This window comes from Somniosus microcephalus, chromosome 6 (genome assembly GCF_052327205.1).
Source record: "Somniosus microcephalus isolate GS21.2 chromosome 6, FLI_Smic_1.0, whole genome shotgun sequence".
Lineage (NCBI taxonomy): Eukaryota > Metazoa > Chordata > Chondrichthyes > Squaliformes > Somniosidae > Somniosus > Somniosus microcephalus.
In genome coordinates, this window is record NC_140992.1 from 223767473 (window position 1) to 223788924 (window position 21452).

General features: G+C 43.2%; 1 protein-coding gene across 2 annotated transcripts in view; it reads right to left on the minus strand.

Moving 5' to 3' along the window:
- Positions 1-21452, minus strand: part of adcy7 (adenylate cyclase 7) — a 223696-nt gene that overhangs the window by 72473 nt on the left and 129771 nt on the right. For both annotated transcript variants that reach the window (XM_085991468.1, XM_085991467.1), the window contains exons 3-6: positions 17560-17757; positions 11612-11773; positions 5174-5323; positions 3541-3686 (exon numbers count right to left, since the gene is read on the minus strand). In XM_085991468.1, the coding sequence (XP_085847594.1) occupies positions 3541-3686; positions 5174-5323; positions 11612-11773; positions 17560-17757 (656 nt within the window). The remainder of the gene's footprint in view (positions 1-3540; positions 3687-5173; positions 5324-11611; positions 11774-17559; positions 17758-21452) is intronic.

Sequence of the window (21452 nt, forward strand, 5' to 3'; positions counted from 1 at the left end):
GGGATATACTATAGACCACCAAATAATGGAAGAGAATTGGAGGGGGAAATATGTAGGGAAATCTACGAGGTGAGTATGACATTGAATAATAATCATGGAAGATTTCAACTACCCATAAATAAATTGTCAGGAAGAAGTAGTGAAAGCAGAAAAGGGAATCGTGTTTTTACAGTGGCCCGTATTTTCCGATCGGAGGCTTCCTGCGTGCGGAGGCCTCCGATCAGGAAAGAAATATACGAACTTACCTGAGGGCTCCCGGGGTGCGTATACTTCAGCTCCTGGGCCTCTCCAAACTCGAAATGCACAGGGCCCATGTATCCCAGGGGCGCATGCAGTTTGCAAGCGTCCCTGGGATCACATGGGCCATGGGGAGCCAATAGGAGAAGAGAATCTCCCTTCATACACTTGACAGATAGACCTGTCAAATATATGAATGGAGATCACCCCAAAAACACAGTAAAACATTAAATACATTTTTTAAAAACCATCACATTTTTAAAATGAGTTGAAATTACAATAAATTTAATATTTTAAACAAAAATAAAGTTTTTTGAAAAAAATAATTTAAATTTTTTATGGGGCTAAAAATAAACTTACCTTTTTTTAAAGTATTTTTTAAATTATAAATGAGTGAAAATGTTTTTAAAACTTTTTTTCAACTCTTATGCTGATACAAGCAGGCCTTACGCCTTTACCAGGCGTAAGATTTCTAAGGGTTTTCTGCGGGCGGAGGTTCTCCAGAAAGTGGAACTATCCACCCGCAGAGTGTCTTCTCCAGGGCAGGCATCAGATTCTTGACAGATCGGAAATACCGATTTTCAGCGCATGCGCTTCACGTGCCTGAAACCGGCATTTCCGATGTCCCTACGGGTGTGTACACAGCCCGTACACACCCGTAGGTATCGGAATATATGGCCCAGTGTTTTTAGGACTCCTTTCTTACGCAGTACACAAGAAGTCCAACAAGAAAAGAATCACTGCTGAATCTTGTAATAGGTGATGAGCCAGAACAGATAGAAGTAAGAGTAGGAGAGCATCTTAGTAGTAGTGATCACAACATAGTAAGTTTCAAGATTAGGATCAAGAGTGACATAAGTAGGACAAAGACTAAAGTAATATAGGCTGGAAAAGAGCAAATTATGATGAAATGAGGGTGGAACTAAAGTAGATAAACTGAGAGAAAATATTGAAAAACAAAGACAGAAAAACAGTGGGAAATCTTTAAAAGGGTAATCAATAGAGTTCAGGAGAAATATATTCCATTAAAAGCCAAAAATACGCAATCTAATTATAGGGCACTGTGGATGAATAAAGAACTAAAGGGAAAATTGAATCTAACGAAAAAGACATACAAGTACTGAGATACTAAAGGCCTGCAATGGTTTCTCTTCCCACTCCCACACCGTTACCTCTGGAGACCCTCAAGGATCTATCCTTGGGCCCCTCCTATTTCTCATTTACATTCTGCCCCTTGGCAACATCATCTGAAAGCACAACATTCGGTTCCACATGTACACTGACGACACCCAGCTCTACCTCATCATCACCTCACTTTACCCCTCAACTGTCTTTGATTTAGCAGACTGCTTGTCCGGCATCCAGTATTGGACGAGCAGAAATTTCCTCAACTAAATATTGGGAAGACCAAAGCCATTGCCGTCTGTCCCCACCACAAACTTCATTCCCTGGCCTCCGAATCCATCCCTCTCTGTGACAACTGTCTGGGGCTGAACCAGGCTGTTCACCACCTTGATGTCGCATTTGACCCAGATATGAGCTCCGACCACATATCCGCTCCATCACCAAGACCGTCTACTTCCACCTCCGTAACATCGCCCAACTCCGCTCAGCTCATCTGCTGCTGAAACCCTCATCAATGACTTTGTTACCTCCAGACTTGACTATTCCAATGCTCTCCTGGCCAGCCTACCCTCTTCCACCCTACATAAACTTGAACTCATCCACAACTTTGCTGCCCGTATCCTAACTCGCACCAAATCCATTCACCCATGTGCTCCCTGGCCTACATTGGCTCCCAGACCAACACCACAATTTAAAAATTCGCGTCCTTGTTTTCAAATCCCTCCATGGCCTCGTCCCTCCCTATCTCTGTAACCTCCTCCAGTCCTACAGCCCACCAAGAGATCCCTGTGTTCCTCCAATTCTGGCTCTTGCGCATCTCTTATTTTAATCACTTAACCACTGATGGCCGTGTCTTCAACTGCCTAGACCCTAAACCTCTGGAATTCCCTCCCTAAACTTTCCGCCTTTCTACCTCTCTTTCCTCCTTTAAGATGCTCCTTAAAACCTACCTCTTTGACCACCTGTCCTAATATCGCCTTGTGGCTCGGTGTCAAATTTAGTTTGATAACGCTCCTGTGAAGTGCTTTGGGACATCTTACTACTTTAAATGCTTTCAAAAGGAAACTAGATGAGTACATGAGAGGAACGGGAATAGAAAGATATGCTGAAAGGCTGAGATGAGGCAGATAGAATGGGAGGAGACTCATGTATAAACACCGACACAGACTAGTTGAGCCAAATGGCCTGTTTCTGAGTTGTGTGTTCTATGTAATTCCATGTACAGCATGTTTTGTAAAATGCAATTAAGAATGGGAAAGAGTCCACTAGCTGCATCTGTGCAGTCATGCATGTAGGCTTCTCGGCAATTAGGTCTACCATTGCATGTATGACAACGCAAGGATATCACTCCCCCAGCAACTGTCCTAAACACAGAGTATCTCTCATGAATTCTCAGACTGCCTTGAAAATATAATGTAGAAAAGGCTGTCTGGTCTGGCTAAACATGCCAGGCTATTGGATGGAGAAAACTGTCCCAAGGGGTTTCCCAAATCTCATTGTTTCAATCAGGTCTGTTCTCATGCAAATCAGTGGTGATGCTGATGGAAATACTGGCAGCAGAGGCATGGTTGGGGTAGGCACAGATGGAGGCTCTAATCTCAAAGTGATGCCATATCTGTCTCATTAGAGCAAATGACAGTCAATGTGCCAGAAAGTAGGTAGGACCAGCCAACTGCCATAGTCACAGATGTGACAGATGTGATTGCAGAGTTATTTTATAACCTTGCACACGACATACGATCTGAATCCCAAGAAGCTCCTTTTGAACCCCATTAGCTAGCCACCACACTTAATCTTACTAGGGAGCCATTTAGAAGGTATCATCAGCTGGGAGTAAAAGGTATGCAAGCACTGCACTAAAAAAACTGTGGCAACATGTGCACATAGCAAAGAGTAGGTAAATAAAATGGTTGCACTTTATTTGCGGTTTGTCTAGAGTTTTGTTCTGATGATGCAGAATAAAGTACTATACAGTCTCTTATAGCTGGAACTATATCAATAGAAAAGTGTTTTCCTCAGTAGAGTACTGGAAAATTACTATATTTTAAAAAATTGTATTAAACATTGTATTATTCCAAATGTAGGCATAATCAACCAATTAAAATTATAATTGATATTTGCATGCACGCTTTCTAAACTTTGAGAATGCTATCAAGATCATGAATATTTACATTGTACCTTACATTCTGGTGCCTCTTCACATACAAGCTGTGGAAATTATCACGCTTGTGTGGATAATAGTTACTTTCTTTCAAACGTTCAATAATAGCTAGTTTCATTTCCATAGATATATAAACTGGCAACACTGATAACAGCAGGCTTTCCTGGAATGAAAGTATTAGAAGTAGGGTAATCACAAGTAATATCTGCAATATTTTATTGGCACTAAACAATCAGCATTGCATTTAACTTAATAAAATCAATCCTGTTTGAAGTCTTGTTAATTTTAGTCATTTAAAACCAATCTTCGTGATAGGGATTGAAGACTCTCCCACGTTGTCAGCACTGAGCACACCCAGGCCAGGAATAGAATAACCAGATTCACAGATTCCCCCAACAACCTGCCTATCAAGTTTTTGCAATCCCATAGCAGACATCTTAGACATTCCATACATCCTTTAGGTAACATTGCAAATCAAGTGGCAATTATGCAAAATTTTGTATGTTGTTTGTACAATGGGGCCTCCCAGACATTACAGCGGTAGTCATCTGCCTCTGTGCTTCAGGTAGGGAGCTTTACCTGCCAGGAGTGCACATTGGAAATTCAAGAATGCGTTGCATGTGATTTTTCAACTATTTAAAGTAATGGTCCTAAAACCACATGTTAGACGTGCCTGTATTTGCAATAAGCTCTCCCAGCAGGCGAGGCTCCCTGGCAGAAACACAGAATTGGATAATTACTCCAGCACACGCTTATCTCACAGGAGACTCTTAGAGCTGGCAGATAGGGAAGACTTTTATCCATTGATCTATACTGGATTTAAACCTAGAGGTTAAAAGATAGTGATTTATCTAATTGCCCCACCCTAAAATACGAGCCACTCATTAGTTTTATGGTGCAATGAGACTACAACTTTAGCTTTGGTTTTAAGTGGCTTCAGCTTTGCAGTGACACTAGTTGCAGTGTTATTCCAATGGCAGGATCTGACCTGATTACAAAAAGTAGTGAGAGACTCCCTAGAGCACCTCATTTTGACACCTCAAATGTAATAACTCCAGTGTTTTGCCACCCATACTTCCTAAACCTTTAAAATGGAATTGTTGAGAGTAGAAGAATTTGAGTTCCAACCAGGCAAGAGCCAGTCTGTGTAAACAGGGTGCAGTTTGACTGAATCGGCAGCTGCAGCTGTTTTATAATAACTGCAATTTTCAATGCTCAGATATGCACCCCATTTAATAATTGTGGTATTATAACTCTAGCATAATTATAGTCTCATCAATAATGCTTTTACCACCAGTGACGAATGTAAAATTAGCAAAGCTTATTCACTTTTTGGCAATAACAAATAATTTTAACCTATTTACCCATCTGATCAGAGAATGGTACATTGTGCTGATAGGTTTCGTGAATGACATTTGTGTCTATAGGTATATTAATCTTAGTGAAAGTTTAAAGGACACAGCTATATTTAGATAAAATATGTTACTCTCTGCTTTAAAACATTGTTCGGAAAGCTTTACCCCACTTTTTGATCACAATCCTTTCAAACTGAAGTTGGGAAATAGAATTAACATTGCATTATTCTCCACAATAAAACTCTTGCCCTTGTGTATGAAGTGGAAATAAAGCTAGAAACATTATTACCCTCACCTGTTGTTTTTTCTTAATATCCAACTGCATTCTTATTTGGATGCAGCTTAAAGTGTCCTCATAAGTTTGCTCTAAGGCACGTTCCATTGAAAGCTTATGAAAAAAGCCAACCAAGCAACCACACAAAAATATCACAGCATTGGAAACCAACTGGAATACCAAAAACAACAATGTTAGTATTTGAATACCGTACCTTATTTGCCTAACATGTTGCTTACCTAACATTTAGTAAACATCCAACTCTTGAAAAGGCTTGAATTTTTGTACTTTGATGAAACTTTTATGAACTAATTGTATTTTTCTGCTTTCAAAATACAGTGAAACTTTACTATAATCTATTTGAGTAACTTGTAGGGGGTGTAAAAAAATTACCAAAAAATTAGCATACATTGGTGCCATTTTACATAAAAAGAGCATGTTGGGCAGGCGGTGGCTGGAGTGATCGCACCACCTGCCCAGTGGCACTAACAAGAGGACTGAAACATTTTCAAGGTTGGGCCTCATTTGAATGGGATTGGTGAGCTGGCTGTGCTTAACGAGCGCTGGCAGGCAGCTCACTGATTTGGGGGGGGGGGGGGGGGGGGCGAGGCGTGACATCCGGCAGCTCTTCTGCGGAGCAGAGTTGGAAATAAGCATTTAAAGGGCGAAGGAGGACGCAATCTGGGAGGGAGGGGCACAGAGCATCCAACAGCGGGTTTCTGTGGGGACAGGAGGAGCAGGTTTGCTTTGGGGCGTCTGGTAGCAGCCTCAGCAATCCAATTAAGGACCATTGCACCGGACAACTGCATTTGCATTCTACAACCGGCATACAACCCCAATTTAAATATTGCAATAAGGCTCCTGCCTGTTTCAGATGGGAGCGCTGGCCACCCATTGAGATCTACTATAAAATCGAGTCGGGTGGACCTTGGGTGGCATGCTTTTCATAAACAAAATTCTTCTGCCTACCATCCCGTATTTCAAGGGTAACTTGGGTGGTAGGCAGATGAGAATCACCCCATTGTATATCAATCTTTTTTCTTTTGCCCTCGAGTCTCTCCATGACACCTAAATTCCTTAGTGATTGGTCCTGCCAATCCATAGCCATGCTGTAGAAATTGCCATGCAGTGTCCCTGGTTGGCAGGGGAAATGGTTGAGCCTTTTTCTCAGTTGTCCATATCATCGTATTACACCAGCTGTGAACAGCTCCATTAATCAGAGTTTTTTTTTTAAGTCCAACAAATTGCAAACATATTTTGCAAAACCAAATTTGCAGTTCTTTCAAGTAGTCTTTCTGGATATCAGTTCCATAAACTGGTTCAGCATTTCTTACTTCTTGGATACTCATTAAATTAAGAGTTCATAAAGCATTAAAAGATCAATTCTCATCTTTACAAAGTATATTAAAAACAATAACAGTTTTCTCATCTAACTCTGGTAATGTGTTATTAACGGTTATTGAATAGATTACACCACAATATGCAAATTACTCAAATGGCAAAAAAAATCATGCAGTTTGTAATGAACTGAAACCTCCCTATCCTGCTGTAACCAACTAAATTCTAATTGGTATAGTTTGTGTTTACAAGATCCTAAACAACTGAGTATACACAAGTAGAACAAGTATTTACAGGAGCTCTTTATCCTTACACAATGATATATTGACAAAAGCAGACCTTAGTTCAAAAAAAACTCAGGGATAAAAAATGTACTTTCCTAAAAACAGAGTCCATTCCATATTTGTAACTGATCTGTAACGACAGCCTATCTTCAGCTTTAAAAACTGTAGTGAAATTCTGCGACTGAAGAGTTAGATTCCCAACATTCCTCTTTATAGAATTAATGAAACAGGACATTCTAAGAATACATTTGACTGATATGGGCATCTTTAATTTAGCAAAATGTATTAAATACTTTTTCAAATTACGCTAGAACAAACAGTCCAAAGATGTGCGGGTTAGGTTGATTGGCTATGATAAATTGACCCTTAGTGTTAGGGGGATTAAATATGTGGGGTTACGGGGATAGGGTGGGATATGTGTTGGTGTAGGGGTTACGGGGATCGGGTGGGATATGTGTTGGTGCAGGCTCGATGGGCCGAAATGGCCTCTATCTGCACTGGGGTTTCTGTGATAATTCTGAGTACTCACTTTAATGTTAATGTTAGACTGATTGAGCTTGATTTTATGACAGAAAACTGTTTGTCAAGTGTAAATTAGTAAGTTGCAAGTCCTTTTTCCAAAGTTGAATTTAGAAACTCTGTATAGTCAAAGCACAATAGACTTGCTACAGAACGTTGTGTGAACTATACAAGAAGTAAATTATAGTGAAGGATACCATATCCATTTATGTATTTAATTTCTGTACAGTCATTTTTCTCCTTTCTGATTGCGATTGGTTAAGTGCCAATCAATCATACTTCACCAAAAAAAATTTCTGACGGTTACTGCCCCTAACTAAGCCTGAGGCCGGATGGCCATAAGCAACAACAAAACGCATGCTACACTCTACTGTCAGGACAGGAGTGACAAACATGTCCGCTCCCTCAGAAAGTTGGCAAAATTGTCCCTTTCTTTCCCTTATTCCCAACTGTTTCTTCTGCTAGATTTTTCACCGAACACGATCTGTGTGGCAGACCACTGTTGCCGCTGCCAGCCTTTTTGTAGGTGAGCTCACTTGACTGCAGAGTACTACCTCTACTAGGTGTAAGAGGTAGAGTTGCCAGTTGGCATCGGGGCTTGGTGATCCATATGTTACAAAACACTGTAGCCTCAGACTCGCCACAAACAACTTCACAAAAAATCTACTGGTAGTTTATGTTTTTTTTTTTATTTGTTCCTGGGATGTGGACATCGCTGGCAAGGCCAGCATTTATTGCCCATCCCTAATTGCCCTTGAGAAGGTGGTGGTGAGCTGCCTTGTTGAACCATGGCAGTTCCTGTGGTGAAGGTGCTCCCATAGTGCTGTTGGGGAGGGAGTTCCAGGATTTTGACCCAGCAACGATATAGGAACGGCAATATATTTCCAAGTCAGGGTGGTGTGTCACTTGGAGGGGATGGTGTTCCCATGCACCTGCTGCCCTCGTTCTTCTAGGTGGTAGAGGTTGCAGGTTTGGGAGGTGCTATCGAAGAAGCCTTGGCAAGTTGCTGCAGTGCATCTTGTAGATGGCACACACTGCAGCCATAGTGCGCCCGTGGTGGAGGGAGTGAATGTTCCGAACAAAGAGAGCTAAACTTAACAGAGAACACCCAACCATTTATCTCCTGTGACAGCGCCACCACAGGTGGGAGGAGAACACACAATAGAACACACAATACATAACAGTGGTGAACCAACACGAGGGAAAAACCTACTTGACCTCGTCCTCACCAATCTACCTGTTGCAGATGCATCTATCCATGACAGCACTGGTAGCAGTGACCGCCGCACAGTCATTGTGGTGACAAAGTCCCATCTTCAAAGTGAGGACACCCTCCATCGTGTTGTGTGGCACTACCACCGTGCTAAATGGGATAGATTCAGAACAGATCTAGCAGCTCAAAACTGGGCATCCATGAGACGCTGTGGGCCATCAGCAGCAGCAGAATTGTATTCCACCACAATCTGTAACCTCATGGCCCGGCATATCCCTCAGTCTACCATTACTATTAAGCCAGGGACCAACCCTTATTCAATAAGGAGTGTCAAACAGCATGCCAGGAGCAGCACCGGGTGTACCTAAAAATACGGTGCCAACCTGGGGAAGCTGCAACACAGGACTACATGCATGCTAAGAAGCGGAAGCAGCATGCTATAGACAGAGCTAGGCGATCCCACAATCAACAGATTAGATCACAGCTCTGCAGTCCTGCCACATCCAGCCATGAATGGTGGTGGACCATTAAACAACTAACGGGGAGGAGGAGACTGGGCTCCACCATCCTCAATGATGGTGAAGCCCAGCATGTGAGTGCAAAAGACAAAGTTGAAGCATTTGCAACCATCTTCAGCCAGAAGTGCAGAGTAGATGAGCCATAACAGCCTCCTCCTGAGGTTCCCACCACTACAGAAGTCAGTCTTCAGCCAATTTGATTCACTCCACGTGATATCAAGAAACGGCTGAGCGCACTGGATACAGCAAAGGCTGTGGGCCCCAACAACATCCCAGCTGTCATGCTGAAGACTTGTGCTCCAGAACTAGCCGCGCCTCTAGCCAAGCTGTTCCAGTACAGCTATAACACTGTCATCTATCCGACAATGTGGAAAACTCTATCCAACAATGTGGAAAACTTCCCAGCTATGTCCTGTCCACAAAAAGCAGGACAAATCCAATCCGGTCAATTAATGCCCTCAGTCTACTCTCAATCATCAGCAGTGATGGAAGGTGTTATCAACAGTGCTATCAAGCAGCACTTACTCACCAATAACCTGCTCACTGATGCCCAATTTGGGTTCCGCCAGAACCACTAGGCTCCAGACCTCGTTACAGCCTTGGTCCAAACATGGACAAAAGAGCTGAATTCCAGAGTTGAGGTGAGAGTGGCTGCCCTTGATATCAAGGCAGCATTTGACAGAGTGTGGCATCAAGGAGTCCTAGTAAAACTGATGTCAATGGGAATCGGGGGGAAAACTCTCCACTGGCTGGAGTCATACCTAGCACAAAGGAAGATGGTTGTGGTGGTTGGAGGTCAATCATCACAGCCCCAGGACATCGCTGCAGGAGTTCCTCGGGGCAGTGTCCTAGGCCCAACCATCTTCAGCTGCTTCATCAATGACCTTCCCTGTATCAGAAGGTCAGAAGTGGGGATGTTCGCTGATGACTGCACAGTGTTCAGTGCCATTCGCAACTCCTCAGATAATGAAGCAGTCCATACCCACATGCAGCAAGACCTGGGCGACATTCAGGCTTGGGCTGATAAGTGGCAGGTAACATTTGTGCCACACAAGTGCCAGGCAATGACTATCTCCAACAAGCGAGAGTCTAACCACCGCCCCTTGATATTCAACGGCATTACCATCGTTGAATCCCCCACCATCAATATCCTGGGGGTCACCATTGACCAGAAACTTAACTGGACCAGCTACATAAATACTGTGGCAACAAGAGCGGGTCAGAAGCTAGGTATTCTGCGGCGAGTGTCGCACCTCCCGACTCCCCAAAGCCTTTCCACCATCTACAAGGCACAAGTCAGGATTGTGATGGAATACTCTCCACTTGCCTGGATGAGTGCAACTTCAACAAGACTCAAGAAGCTCAACACCATCCAAGACAAAGCAGCCCACTTGACTGGCACCCCATCCACCACCTTAAACATTCACTCCCTCCACCACCGGTGTACCATCTACAAGATGCACTGCAGCAACTCGCCAAGGCTTCTTTGGCAGCACCTCCCAAACCCGCGACCTCTTCCACCTAGAAAGACAAGGGCAGCATGTGCATTGGAACACCGCCACCTCTAAGTTCCCCTCCAAGTCACACACCATCCTGACTTGGAAGTATATCGCCGATCCTTCATCGTCGCTGGTTCAAAATCCTGGAACTCCCTCCCTAACAGCACTGTGGGAGTACCTTCACCACACAGGCTGCAGCGGTTGAAGGCAGCGGCTCACCACCACCTTCTCAAGGGCAATTAGGGATGGGCAATAAATGCTGGCCACATCCCATGAATGAATAAAAAAAAGACAAATGTCACTAGTATATTATGCATGCTGCAGAAATAGAAATGAATCTTCAGGTGTGATAGTAGATTCAACATTAGGCATGTCAAATCACTGTGGAAAGGAGGCGATTGAAAGATGACGATCCTATAGAAGATATTAAATGGCATTGATAAATAGGAGTAGAAGTATTAGTTCAAGGTTTGCCAGGATACTAAAACAATGGAACATACGTATAAACTAGTGAAAGGGAAATTCAGATAAAGGTCAGGAAGAATATCCTCATGTAAAAAGTAATCAACACTTGGAATGATCTTCCAGGTAGAGAGGTGGAGGAGTCGAAATGAAATCCTAGAGTTAAATTATTTGATGGGGTGAATGCAAGCTTTTATTCTTTGCACATCTTTTATAGTTTCTCCCCTGCTTAACAGCAAACTTTTTGTTTATCACATGCCATCCTTCACTATTGAAGAAAATAATATTTATAACAATGTTTGAGCTTCTTTCATTTAAAATGGGAACAACAGATGATAAAATATATATAATACTGAATTTTATTTTACCTTCCTCTTCCCAAGAAATATAGCAGCATTTTATCATACTACATAAATATTTTTTGTGGCTCGGCTTTTTTTTTTTAATTCACCTACTTGCACCCTTAGATACATCATTTAAGTACCTCATACACCAAATGTATAGATCAGGAGTACCCATGCTTTGCACCTACAAATTTAAGCATCGGGTTTTGAATCAGACCTGTGGTGGGTTAAAAAAGAGGGTTACTGTACAAAACAGTTACAAAGTTAGTAAAGGAGACTCACCTGGCAAGCTAGGGAATTTGTTGATATAGTTACAGTTGAGAGATAAATACTGAGGGTAACAATATGAGAGATGGATGATAGGACACTGGCAATGATGGCATCTCGCATACATAATGGAAGCATTGTATACAAAACGAACACAATGTACAAAAAGAATGGCACCTTAAAAAAAACAGAAAATCAGGTTTATTGTTGAAATTTGTAACTTATGGCCACCCACTGTAAAACACCTTCTAAACAAAACTTTTTTTTTCTTTTTCACATTGCAAGACAATTTTTAAAAATCCCCTCTTTGCATCATTCCCTTAACAATGGCAAGAGGTGACCTGCTTCCTAAGCCTTTTGCCTAGTGCAGGCAAAGGAGTGCGCTCCAATTTTGTCTCTCTTGTTTTATTTGAAAAGTAGTTTGATATTTCTATACAGATACAACAGAGTTCAATAAACTGCAGAGCAGGGAAAGCACAGGCACAAATCTGATTCCTCCCATGTGCTGAGCCACCGCACTCTATGACATAATCAAAGGGAAGGGATTATGGACTTAAACATTTCTACAATGACTGAGAGTAATTTTGGTTTTAGTTTCTCAAAAATAGTCATAGGGGTCGATTTTCATTGACCCCTGGAGTCGGGATTGGAGGTGTGCGGGGGGTTAAAGTCCTGAATTCGGGGGACCCGACACCATCCCGCACCCAACCCGCCTCCATGTAAGTTTGAAAGGAGGCGGGTACCCGCCCCACACTGGGACCCGCCTCCCCGAGTTGGGAAGGGATTAGTGCCAATAAACTGCCTGTTAACATAGAAGATAGGAGCAGCAGTAGGCCATTCGGCCCCTCGAGCCTGCTCCGCCATTCAATGCAATCATGGCTGATCATCCAAATTCAGTACCCGGTCCCTGCTTTCTCCCCATACTCCTTGATCCCTTTAGCCTTAAGAAATATATCCAACTCCTTCTTGAATATATTTAATGAATTGGCCTCTACTGCCTTCTGTGGTAGACAATTCCACAGGTTCACCACTCTCTGGGTGAAGAAATTCCTCCTCCTCCCCTTATCCTTAGACTGTGACCCCTGGTTCTGGACTCCCCGACCATCGGGAACATCCTTCCTGCATCTAGTCTGTCCAGTCCTGTCAGAATTTTATAGGTTTCAATGAGATCTCCTCTCATTCTTCTAAACTCCAGCATGTACAAGCCCAATCAACCCAATCTCTCCTCATAAGTCATTCCTGCCATCCCAGGTATCAGCCTGGTGAATCTTCGCTGAACTCCTTCCATGGCAAGAACATCCTTCCTCAGATAAGGCGACCAATACTGCACACAATACTCAAGATGTGGTCTCACCAAGGCCCTGTATAACTGCAGCAAGATATCCTTGTTCCTGTACTCAAACCCTCTCGCTACAAAAGCCAACATGCCATTTGCCTTCTTAACCATCTGCTGCACCTGCATGCTTACCTTCAGTGACTGGTGCACAAGGGCACCCAGGTCTCATTGCACTTCCCCTTCTCCCAATCTATTGCCATTCAGATAATAATCTGCCTTCACAAGTGGATAACCTCACACTTATCCACATTATATTGCATCTGCCATGCTTTTGCCCAATCACCCAACCTGTCCAAATCATACTGGAGTTTCTCTGCATCCTCCTCACAGCACACACGCCCACCCAAATTTGTGTCGTCTGCAAATTTGGAGACATTACATCTAGTTCCCTTGTCTAGATCATTAATATATAGTGAATAGCTGGGGTCCAAGGACCGATCCCTGCGGTACCCCACTAGTCACTGCCTGCCACTCGGAAAAAGACCCTTTATTCCAACTCTTTGCTTTCTGTCTGCCAACCAGTTCTCTATCCAAGTCAATACCTTGCCCCCAATCCCATGTGCCTTAACTTTACACGCTAATCTCTTATGCGGGACCTTATCGAAAGCCTTCTGAAAGTCCAAATACACCACATCCACTGGTTCTCCCTTATCTATTTTACCAGTTACATCCTCAAAAAATTCCAGTAGATTAGTCAAGCACGATTTACCTTTTGTAAATCCATGTTGACTTTGTCCAATCCTGTCACTGTTTTCCAAGTGCTCTGCTATTACATCTTTTATAACAGGTAGTTAACAGGCAGTTTTTAGCCTAATCCCTATTTTAAAGCTTGAAGTGTGGGATTCCCGACGGCTCCAAACCACGCCAAGTTAGAGTCGTCGGGCCATCGGGTTGAAGGATTTGGAGGGGTCGAGATGTCAGTGGTCAGGTGAGTGATGGGTGCATGAGTGCAAAGGCAAGTGTGTTTGGTGTGTCTAAAGTGTGTAAAGAAGTTTAAATTACCTGTACTTACCTTTACAGCCTTCCTTCCTCTAGGCTTCGGGAGTCCATCATCTAACCCGCACAGAAAGCAGAATGGCTGTGATCTGTCAAAAGTGACAGCCTGCAGCTTTCTGTGCCGGTGAGATTTCTAACTGAGTCTGTGTAGAAGGACTCAGGTTAGAAGACTGTCAGTATTTGACAGCTTCAAACAGCTGTGAAACACTGATATTTCATCTGTCAAAACGTCTTGACAGATGAAATTTCAGTCTGTGACGTCACCTGTTGCCGGGTGGCCCTTAATCGGCCTGCTGAGCCTGCTGGGCGGGCTCAACAAGGTCAATCAAGCTAAAATCGCGTGGATTGGCTGCATCTCGATGGAGGCGGGACTACAACCCCAAAAGTTGTAGTCCCGCCTCCTTCCCGACTTCTGAATGAAAATCACCCCCATAGAGTTACACAGCACAGAAAGAGGCCCTTCGGCCCATCGTGTCCGCGCCGGCCGGCCATCAAGCCCTGTCTATTCTAATCCCATTTTCCAGCACTTGGTCCGTAGCCTTGTATGCTATGGCGTTTCAAGTGCTCATCTAAATGCTTCTTGAATGTTGTGAGGGCTCCTGCCTCTACCACCCTTTCAGGCAGTGAGTTCCAGATTCCAACCACCCTCTGGGTGAAAGTTTTTCCTCAAATCTCCTCTAAACCTCCTGCCCCTTACCTTGAAACTATGCCCCCTGGTTATTGACCCCTCTACTAAGAGGAAAAGTTCCTTTCTATCTACCCTATCTATGCCCCTCATAATTTTGTACACCTCAATCAGGTCCTCCCTCAGCCTTCACTGCTCTAAGGAAAACAACCCCAGCCTGTCCAGTCTCTCTTCATAGCTGAAGCGCTCCAGCCCAGGTAACATCTTGGTGAATCTCCTCTGCAATGCAATCACATCCTTCCTATAGTGTGGCGACCAGAACTGCGCACAGTATTCCAGCTGTGGCCTAACTAGCGTTTTGTAGAGCTCCATCATAACCTCCCTGCTCTTATATTCTATGCCTCGGCTAATGAAGGCAAGTGTCCCATATGCCTTTTTAACCACCTTATCTACCTGTCCTGCTGCCTTCAGGGATCTATGTACATGCACACCAAGGTCCCTCTGATCCTCGGTCCTTCCTCGGGTCCTACCATTCATTGTGTATTCCCTTGTCTTGTTAGTCCTCCCAAAATGCATCACCTCACACTTTTCAGGGTTAAATTCGATCTGCCACTGTTCTACCCATCCCGTCTATATCGTCCTGTAGCCTGCCTGAGGCTTCCCTCCTCACTATTTACCACTCCACCAATTTTCGTGTCATCTGCGAACTTACTGATCATACCTCCTACATTCATATCTAAATCATTAATGTATACTACAAACAGCAAAGGACCCAGCACTGATCCCTGGTACACCACTGGACACAGGCTTCCAGCCACAAAAACAACCTTCGACCATCACCCTCTGCCTCCTGCCACTAAGCCAATTTTGGATCCAATGTGCCAAATTGCCCTGGATCCCATGGGCCCTTACCTTCTTGACCAGTCTTCCAAAAATATTTGCCTAAATTTAAGCATATGGGATGTTGTGCATCATCATAACTTAAACATACACCGTAGAGTTGGTGGGACTTTTATTTCACATTTTTGCTTTCGTTTTTGACAGTGGTGAGTGTAACTGGAATGCGCTGTGTTCATCATCGGGAAGTCCCGCTATTGCGACATCGAAATGTTTCTTAAAGGATTCCAGGGTGCATGTCTGGAATACCAGTGTTGATAACTCTGTGTGTGAAGAACTTCCTGATATCAGGATTAAATTTGCTTTTCACTCGTTTGAAGCTGTGTACTCTTGACCTACTCTCTCAATTTAGTTTAAAGTAACTTTCTGGATATACATTTTTCATTTTGTTACTATCTTATGTAATTCCACAAATTCACATCTCAGATGCTCTCTTTGAAGGCTGTAACGATCAAGGGGCCGATTTCTGTACGACAACTACCCCAAGAAAAATAGGATGGTAGGCAAATGGAATTTTTAACATATAAAGTGTCCCACCCATTGGCCTCTGTAGGCCTGCCCAACTCAATTTTGAGTGGGCATGCTCCTGCCCGAAACAGGCTGTAGCTTTATTTAAATATTTATATTGGGGTCCTGCACTAGCTGTAGGACCCCATCATGATTTTCGTGGCTCAATGGGCGAGGGGTGCATTGCGCATGTCCCGCCCATTGGACCCTAGCACTGAGTAGTCGAACCAACGGTCCTTAAAAGGACCATGGCAGGCCACTCCAAAAATGGCTGAAATGTTGTTTTCTTTCATTTGCGAGGGACCAGAAGTCCTGGTCCTACAAAATTACTGTGGCCCGCTGCTGGTTCCTGAGCGCTAACCCCATCCCCAAGGCCCGAACTGTTAGCCAGCTCGCTCCCACATCGACCGCCGAGTTGCCTCAAAGTACCCATACAGTGCTCACTGCTTGTTGGCTGCATGTTAATGAGGCCCAACCACCAAGATGGTTCGGGTCTCTCGTTGCTGTGATCGCTCGGGCAGCACGATTGGCGGCCATCGAATTACCACAGTAAATCAAAATCAGCGCCCAAGTTCCTCCAGTCTTTCCTCATAACTTAGACCTCGAACACTAAGGATTAGCCTGATGGCTCTTCTCTGCCTCCAACGCTTGAACTTCATCTTTGTTTCTCACTAACCAGAACTGGATACAGTACTCAAGATGTAGTCTGACCAGAGAACACTACAGTTTGAGCATGCATTATCCTGACTTGTACTCTACAACCATTTGATCCTTTTCTATGGATGTCAGCACTGCAGGTCTGCATTTGTTAGAACTGGTCAAAACACAAGGATGATTTCCCACTGATACATTGAGCAAGGATTGAGTTGCAAAGACATTTGTAAAGCTGCATGCTAGAAGATTAATGTTCATAGAAACAACATAAACTAAAAAGTCTTGCATGATAGAACAATTTATCACATCTTTTAGAAATATCCTAAGGCATTTCAAGAAGAATTACTTTGCAGTGCAGGGACTTCTATAGGCAAACTCAGCAGTCATTTTGTACACAGCAAAATCCCACAAACAGGAACAAACAAATGGCCAGTTAATTTTCTTCTGATCACGTTGGTCGAAGGAGGAATATTGGTCAGGACACCAATTATATGCTCTTCTTTGAAATAGTACCAACTGAATAGGTGTCAGTTTAACACATGTCATCTGAAGGATGGCGCCCCTCCAACAATGCAGCACTCCCTCAGCACTGCACTGAAGTTTCAGCTTAGATTATGCGCTCAAGTTCAGGACTTAATTTCATGACTTTACTCAGTGTTTACCAACTAAGTAAAAAAGCAAATTTCATTGTAGCTGTAATCTCAAATGTAATAAATTGTCACTTGAAATCTCAAAGTGTGAACACATTTCACCTAAGAGAGACAATGGGGTAGAATTTTTCAGAGATTCTCCCAATCTCCCGCCAGAACTTGAGCAAACACCCTAATGTAAACCAATCTTCCACCGAAGTTACAGCAGGAGAATCCCCGCAGAAATTCTACCCAAACTAATTTAACGGGAAACAAAAATACCATTGTAACAGAGGTTAAAAATTGAAATGAGCCATACCTGGTCCCAAGCAGAGATAGTTTCACCAGTAAAGATGAAAATGTACCCCATGGTAAGAAGGCAAACCCAAATGACAAAGGCAAATATCTTCATCCATCTTTGAAATAACGATTCAATGCAGACAAGAATAAAAATCACTATAAATATTCCCAAAGCAGTGCATAATGTAACAAAAAAGCGAAGGTGGTCCTGAACATCCTGTTTGAAAGAAAAATGCCACATTAATGTGAAATATAGATTACACATCTTTCCATTTTTGAAGCATCAATATTATTATTTTATATAAAGTTATTCATTACCACAACAGCATGAAAGACTTAAGGATCACAGTACTATTGTTGTGCCATATCAAAATACATCAGCACATTCCAGTAATTCGAAGAATAAACCTTCATATAGGCCTGTGCTTCATAAGTCTATACTGAGTCCAACAAATTCAACATTAATATTTAATAAGAAAAACTTCCATAAAAATATTTCACTCCTAGTCAATTTATCTTTCAGAGTTTCACTTATAAGCCACCCCGCAATTCTTAAAGTATAGAATTTTACAACTTAAAAATAACAAAAACCTCCACATGGCAACAGAGAGGATTGATGAAGGGAATGCAATGGATGTTGTCTACATAGATTTTTGGAAGGCGTTTGAAAAGTACCACATAGAAGGCTGGTTAACAAAATTGAGGCTCATGGAATAAGTGGGTCAGTGGCAGCTTGGATAAGGAATTGGCTTAAGGATAGAAAACAGCGAGTTGTGGTAAATGGCTGGTTTTCAGACTGGAGGATGGTAGACAGTGGTGTTCCCCAAGGGTCAGTGCTGGGGCCACTGCTTTTTTGATATATATCAATGAACTGGATATTGGAATACAGAGTAGAATTTCTAAATTTGCCGATGACACCAAACTTGGGGGAGTGGCGAACAGTGAGGATGACACCAATCAACTGCAACAGGACATAGAAAGGTTAGCAGAATGGGCAGACAAGTGGCAGACGGAATTTAATACAGAGAAGTGTGAGGTGATGCATGTTGGCAGAAGGAACAGGGAGAGGCAATATACACTTAATGGCGCAGTTTTAAAGAGTGTGCAGGGACAGAGGGACCTGGGAGTTAATGTGCATAGGTCCCTGAAGGTGGCAGGACATATTGAGAGAGTGGTTAGCAAAGCATATGGGATCTTGGGCTTCATAAATAGAGGTATTGAGTACAAAAGTAGAGAAGTTACGCTGAACCTTTATAAAGCATTGGTTAGGCCACAACTGGAGTATTTTATCCAGTTCTGGTCGCCACACTTTAGGAAGAATGTGAAAGTCCTTGAGAAGATGCAGAGAAGATTTACCAGAATGGTTCCGGAGATGGGGGATCTTAGCTACCAGGACAGATTGGAGAAGCTGGATTTGCTTTCATTAGAGCAAAGGAGGTTATGGGGTGATTTGATAGAGATGTACAAGATTATGACGGGTTTGAATAGGCTAGACGGAGAAAGGCTGTTCCCAATTTCTTCACCCAGAGAGTGGTGAACCTGTGGAATTCTCTACCACACAAGGCAGTTGAGGCCAATTCATTAAATATATTCAAGAAGGAGTTAGATATATTTCTTAAGGCTAAAGGGATCAAGGGATATGGGGAGAAAGCAGGGACAGGGCACTGAATTTGGATGATCAGCCATGATCTCATTAAATGGCGGAACAGGCTTGAGGGGCCAAATGGCTTACTCCTGCTCCTATCTTCTATGTTTCAATAGTTGATGGTACATGGACTAGGGGACACAGATTTAAGGTTTTGGGCAAGAGATACAGGGGGGATGTGAGGAAAAACGTTTTTACGCAGCGAGTGGTGAGGACCTGGAATTCACTGCCGACAGAAGTGGTGGAAGCGGAGACACTCAATGTTTTCAAGTGGAGACTGGATAGGCACTTGAGGGAAATAAAGTTGCAGGGCTATGGGGATAGAGCGGGGGAATGGGACTGACTGGATTGCTCTACAGAGAGCCGGCACAGACTCGATGGGCCAAATGGCCTCCTTCTGTGCCATTTGACTCTATAGGCAGGATTTTCATTCAGGAGTCGGGTTGGAGGCGGGACTACAACTTTCGGGGTAGTAGTCCTGCCTCCATAGAGATGCGGCCAATCCACGCGATTTTAACTTGATTGACCTTGTTGAGCCCGCCCAGCGGGCTCAGCAAGCCAATTAAGGGCCACCCAGCAACAGGTGATGTCACAGACTGAAATTTCAACTCTCAAGAGGTTTTGACAGATGAAATATCAGCGTTTCACAGCTGTTTGAAGCTGTCAAACACTGACAGTCTTACTTCTAACATGAGTCCTTCTCCACAGACTCAGTTAGAAATCTCTCCTGCACAGAAAGCTGAAGGCTGTCACTTTTGACAGTTCGCAGCCATTCTGCTTTCTGTGCCGGTGAGATGAGGGACTCCCGAGACCTAAAGGAAGGAAAACTGAAAAGGTAAGAAAAGGTATGTAAAACTTATTTAATCACTTTAGACACACCAAACACACTTACATTTGCACTCATGCACACATCAATCACCTGAACACTGACATCTCGACCCCTCCAAGTCCTTCAACCCGATGGCCTGCCTCCTCTAACTTGACGTGGTTTGGAGCCGTCGGGAATCCCACACTTCAACCTTAAAAATAGGGATTAGGCTAAAAACTGCCTGTTAACAGGCAGTTAATTGGCACTAATCCCTTCCCGCCTCGGGTAGGCGGGTCCCAGTGCGGGGCGGGTACCCTCCTCCTTTGAAACTGGCATGGAGGCGGATTTGGGTGCGGGATGGGGTTGGGACCCCTGATTTCGGGATTTTAACCCCCCTCACGCCTCCAATCCCACCTCCACGGCCCAATGAAAATCCTGCCCTATGACTCTATGGTCGTTATTTGAAACTGAATTGACTTTCTAAATATGCACACTACAAAAAAGTCCCAAATATTTTTTTTAAATTGTGAGCATGCCTGCTTTTGGTAATTAACCTATTACTAAATGCATGGTTTTGAAACATGTTTTAAGGCAAAAGAGACAAAACTCATTAGTGAAGATTATCTCAGCTTGTGAGTCTACTCAAGATTAAAGTGGACCTGTACAACAATGGAGCTTCAGAGCGGTAGCACTAACTGGCAGTCTTCCCTTTCAACAGCCTCTATCAAACAAGTTTGATAGAAATTGATCCAAAGTCCTTGGCCTTGAAATTACAGCATGGGGATAATAGTGTATGAATGCTTAAAATCATAGAATCATACAGCACAAGAGGCAACTGTTCGGCCCATCGTGCCTATGCTGGCTCTTTAAAAGAGCTACCAATTAGTCCCACTCCCCTGCTCTTTCCCCATAGCCCTGTATTTTTTTCCTTTACAAGTATTTATCCAATTCCCTTTTGAAAGTTATTATTGAATCGGCTTCCACCACCCTTTCAGGCAGTGCATTCCAGATCAAAACTCACTGCGTTAAAAAAAATCTCCTCAATGCTTAATTTGCTTAGTGCAACTTCCAGAAATCCCACTCTCTGCTGTTTTAGCCCAGGTGTTAACTCATTTAAGTGGGTTCACAGAGATACCAGCTTCCAGAACAATCAAGAAATGTCAAACCTGCTTGCAAGTAACTTGGTTTGTTCATCCCGCTGCAAAATCTTTTTCCCAAGCTTACATTTATAAATTGATTTTTGCTCTGCCTCCCACAATGGATTTGCAGGATTTGCTTAACATGTAAACACTTCATTCAGTTGCATCTTTGTCCCTCCTCACTTCTCAAAACATTCCTCTTTCTAAACATTGTTCAGAAAGGTTGCTCCACTGTTGAGCTTTCAATGACCACTACTTCAATAGGTGGTCATTCGCCATAGTCTCATCTGAATGACTGTGGCCATAATGTGAGAGGTCAG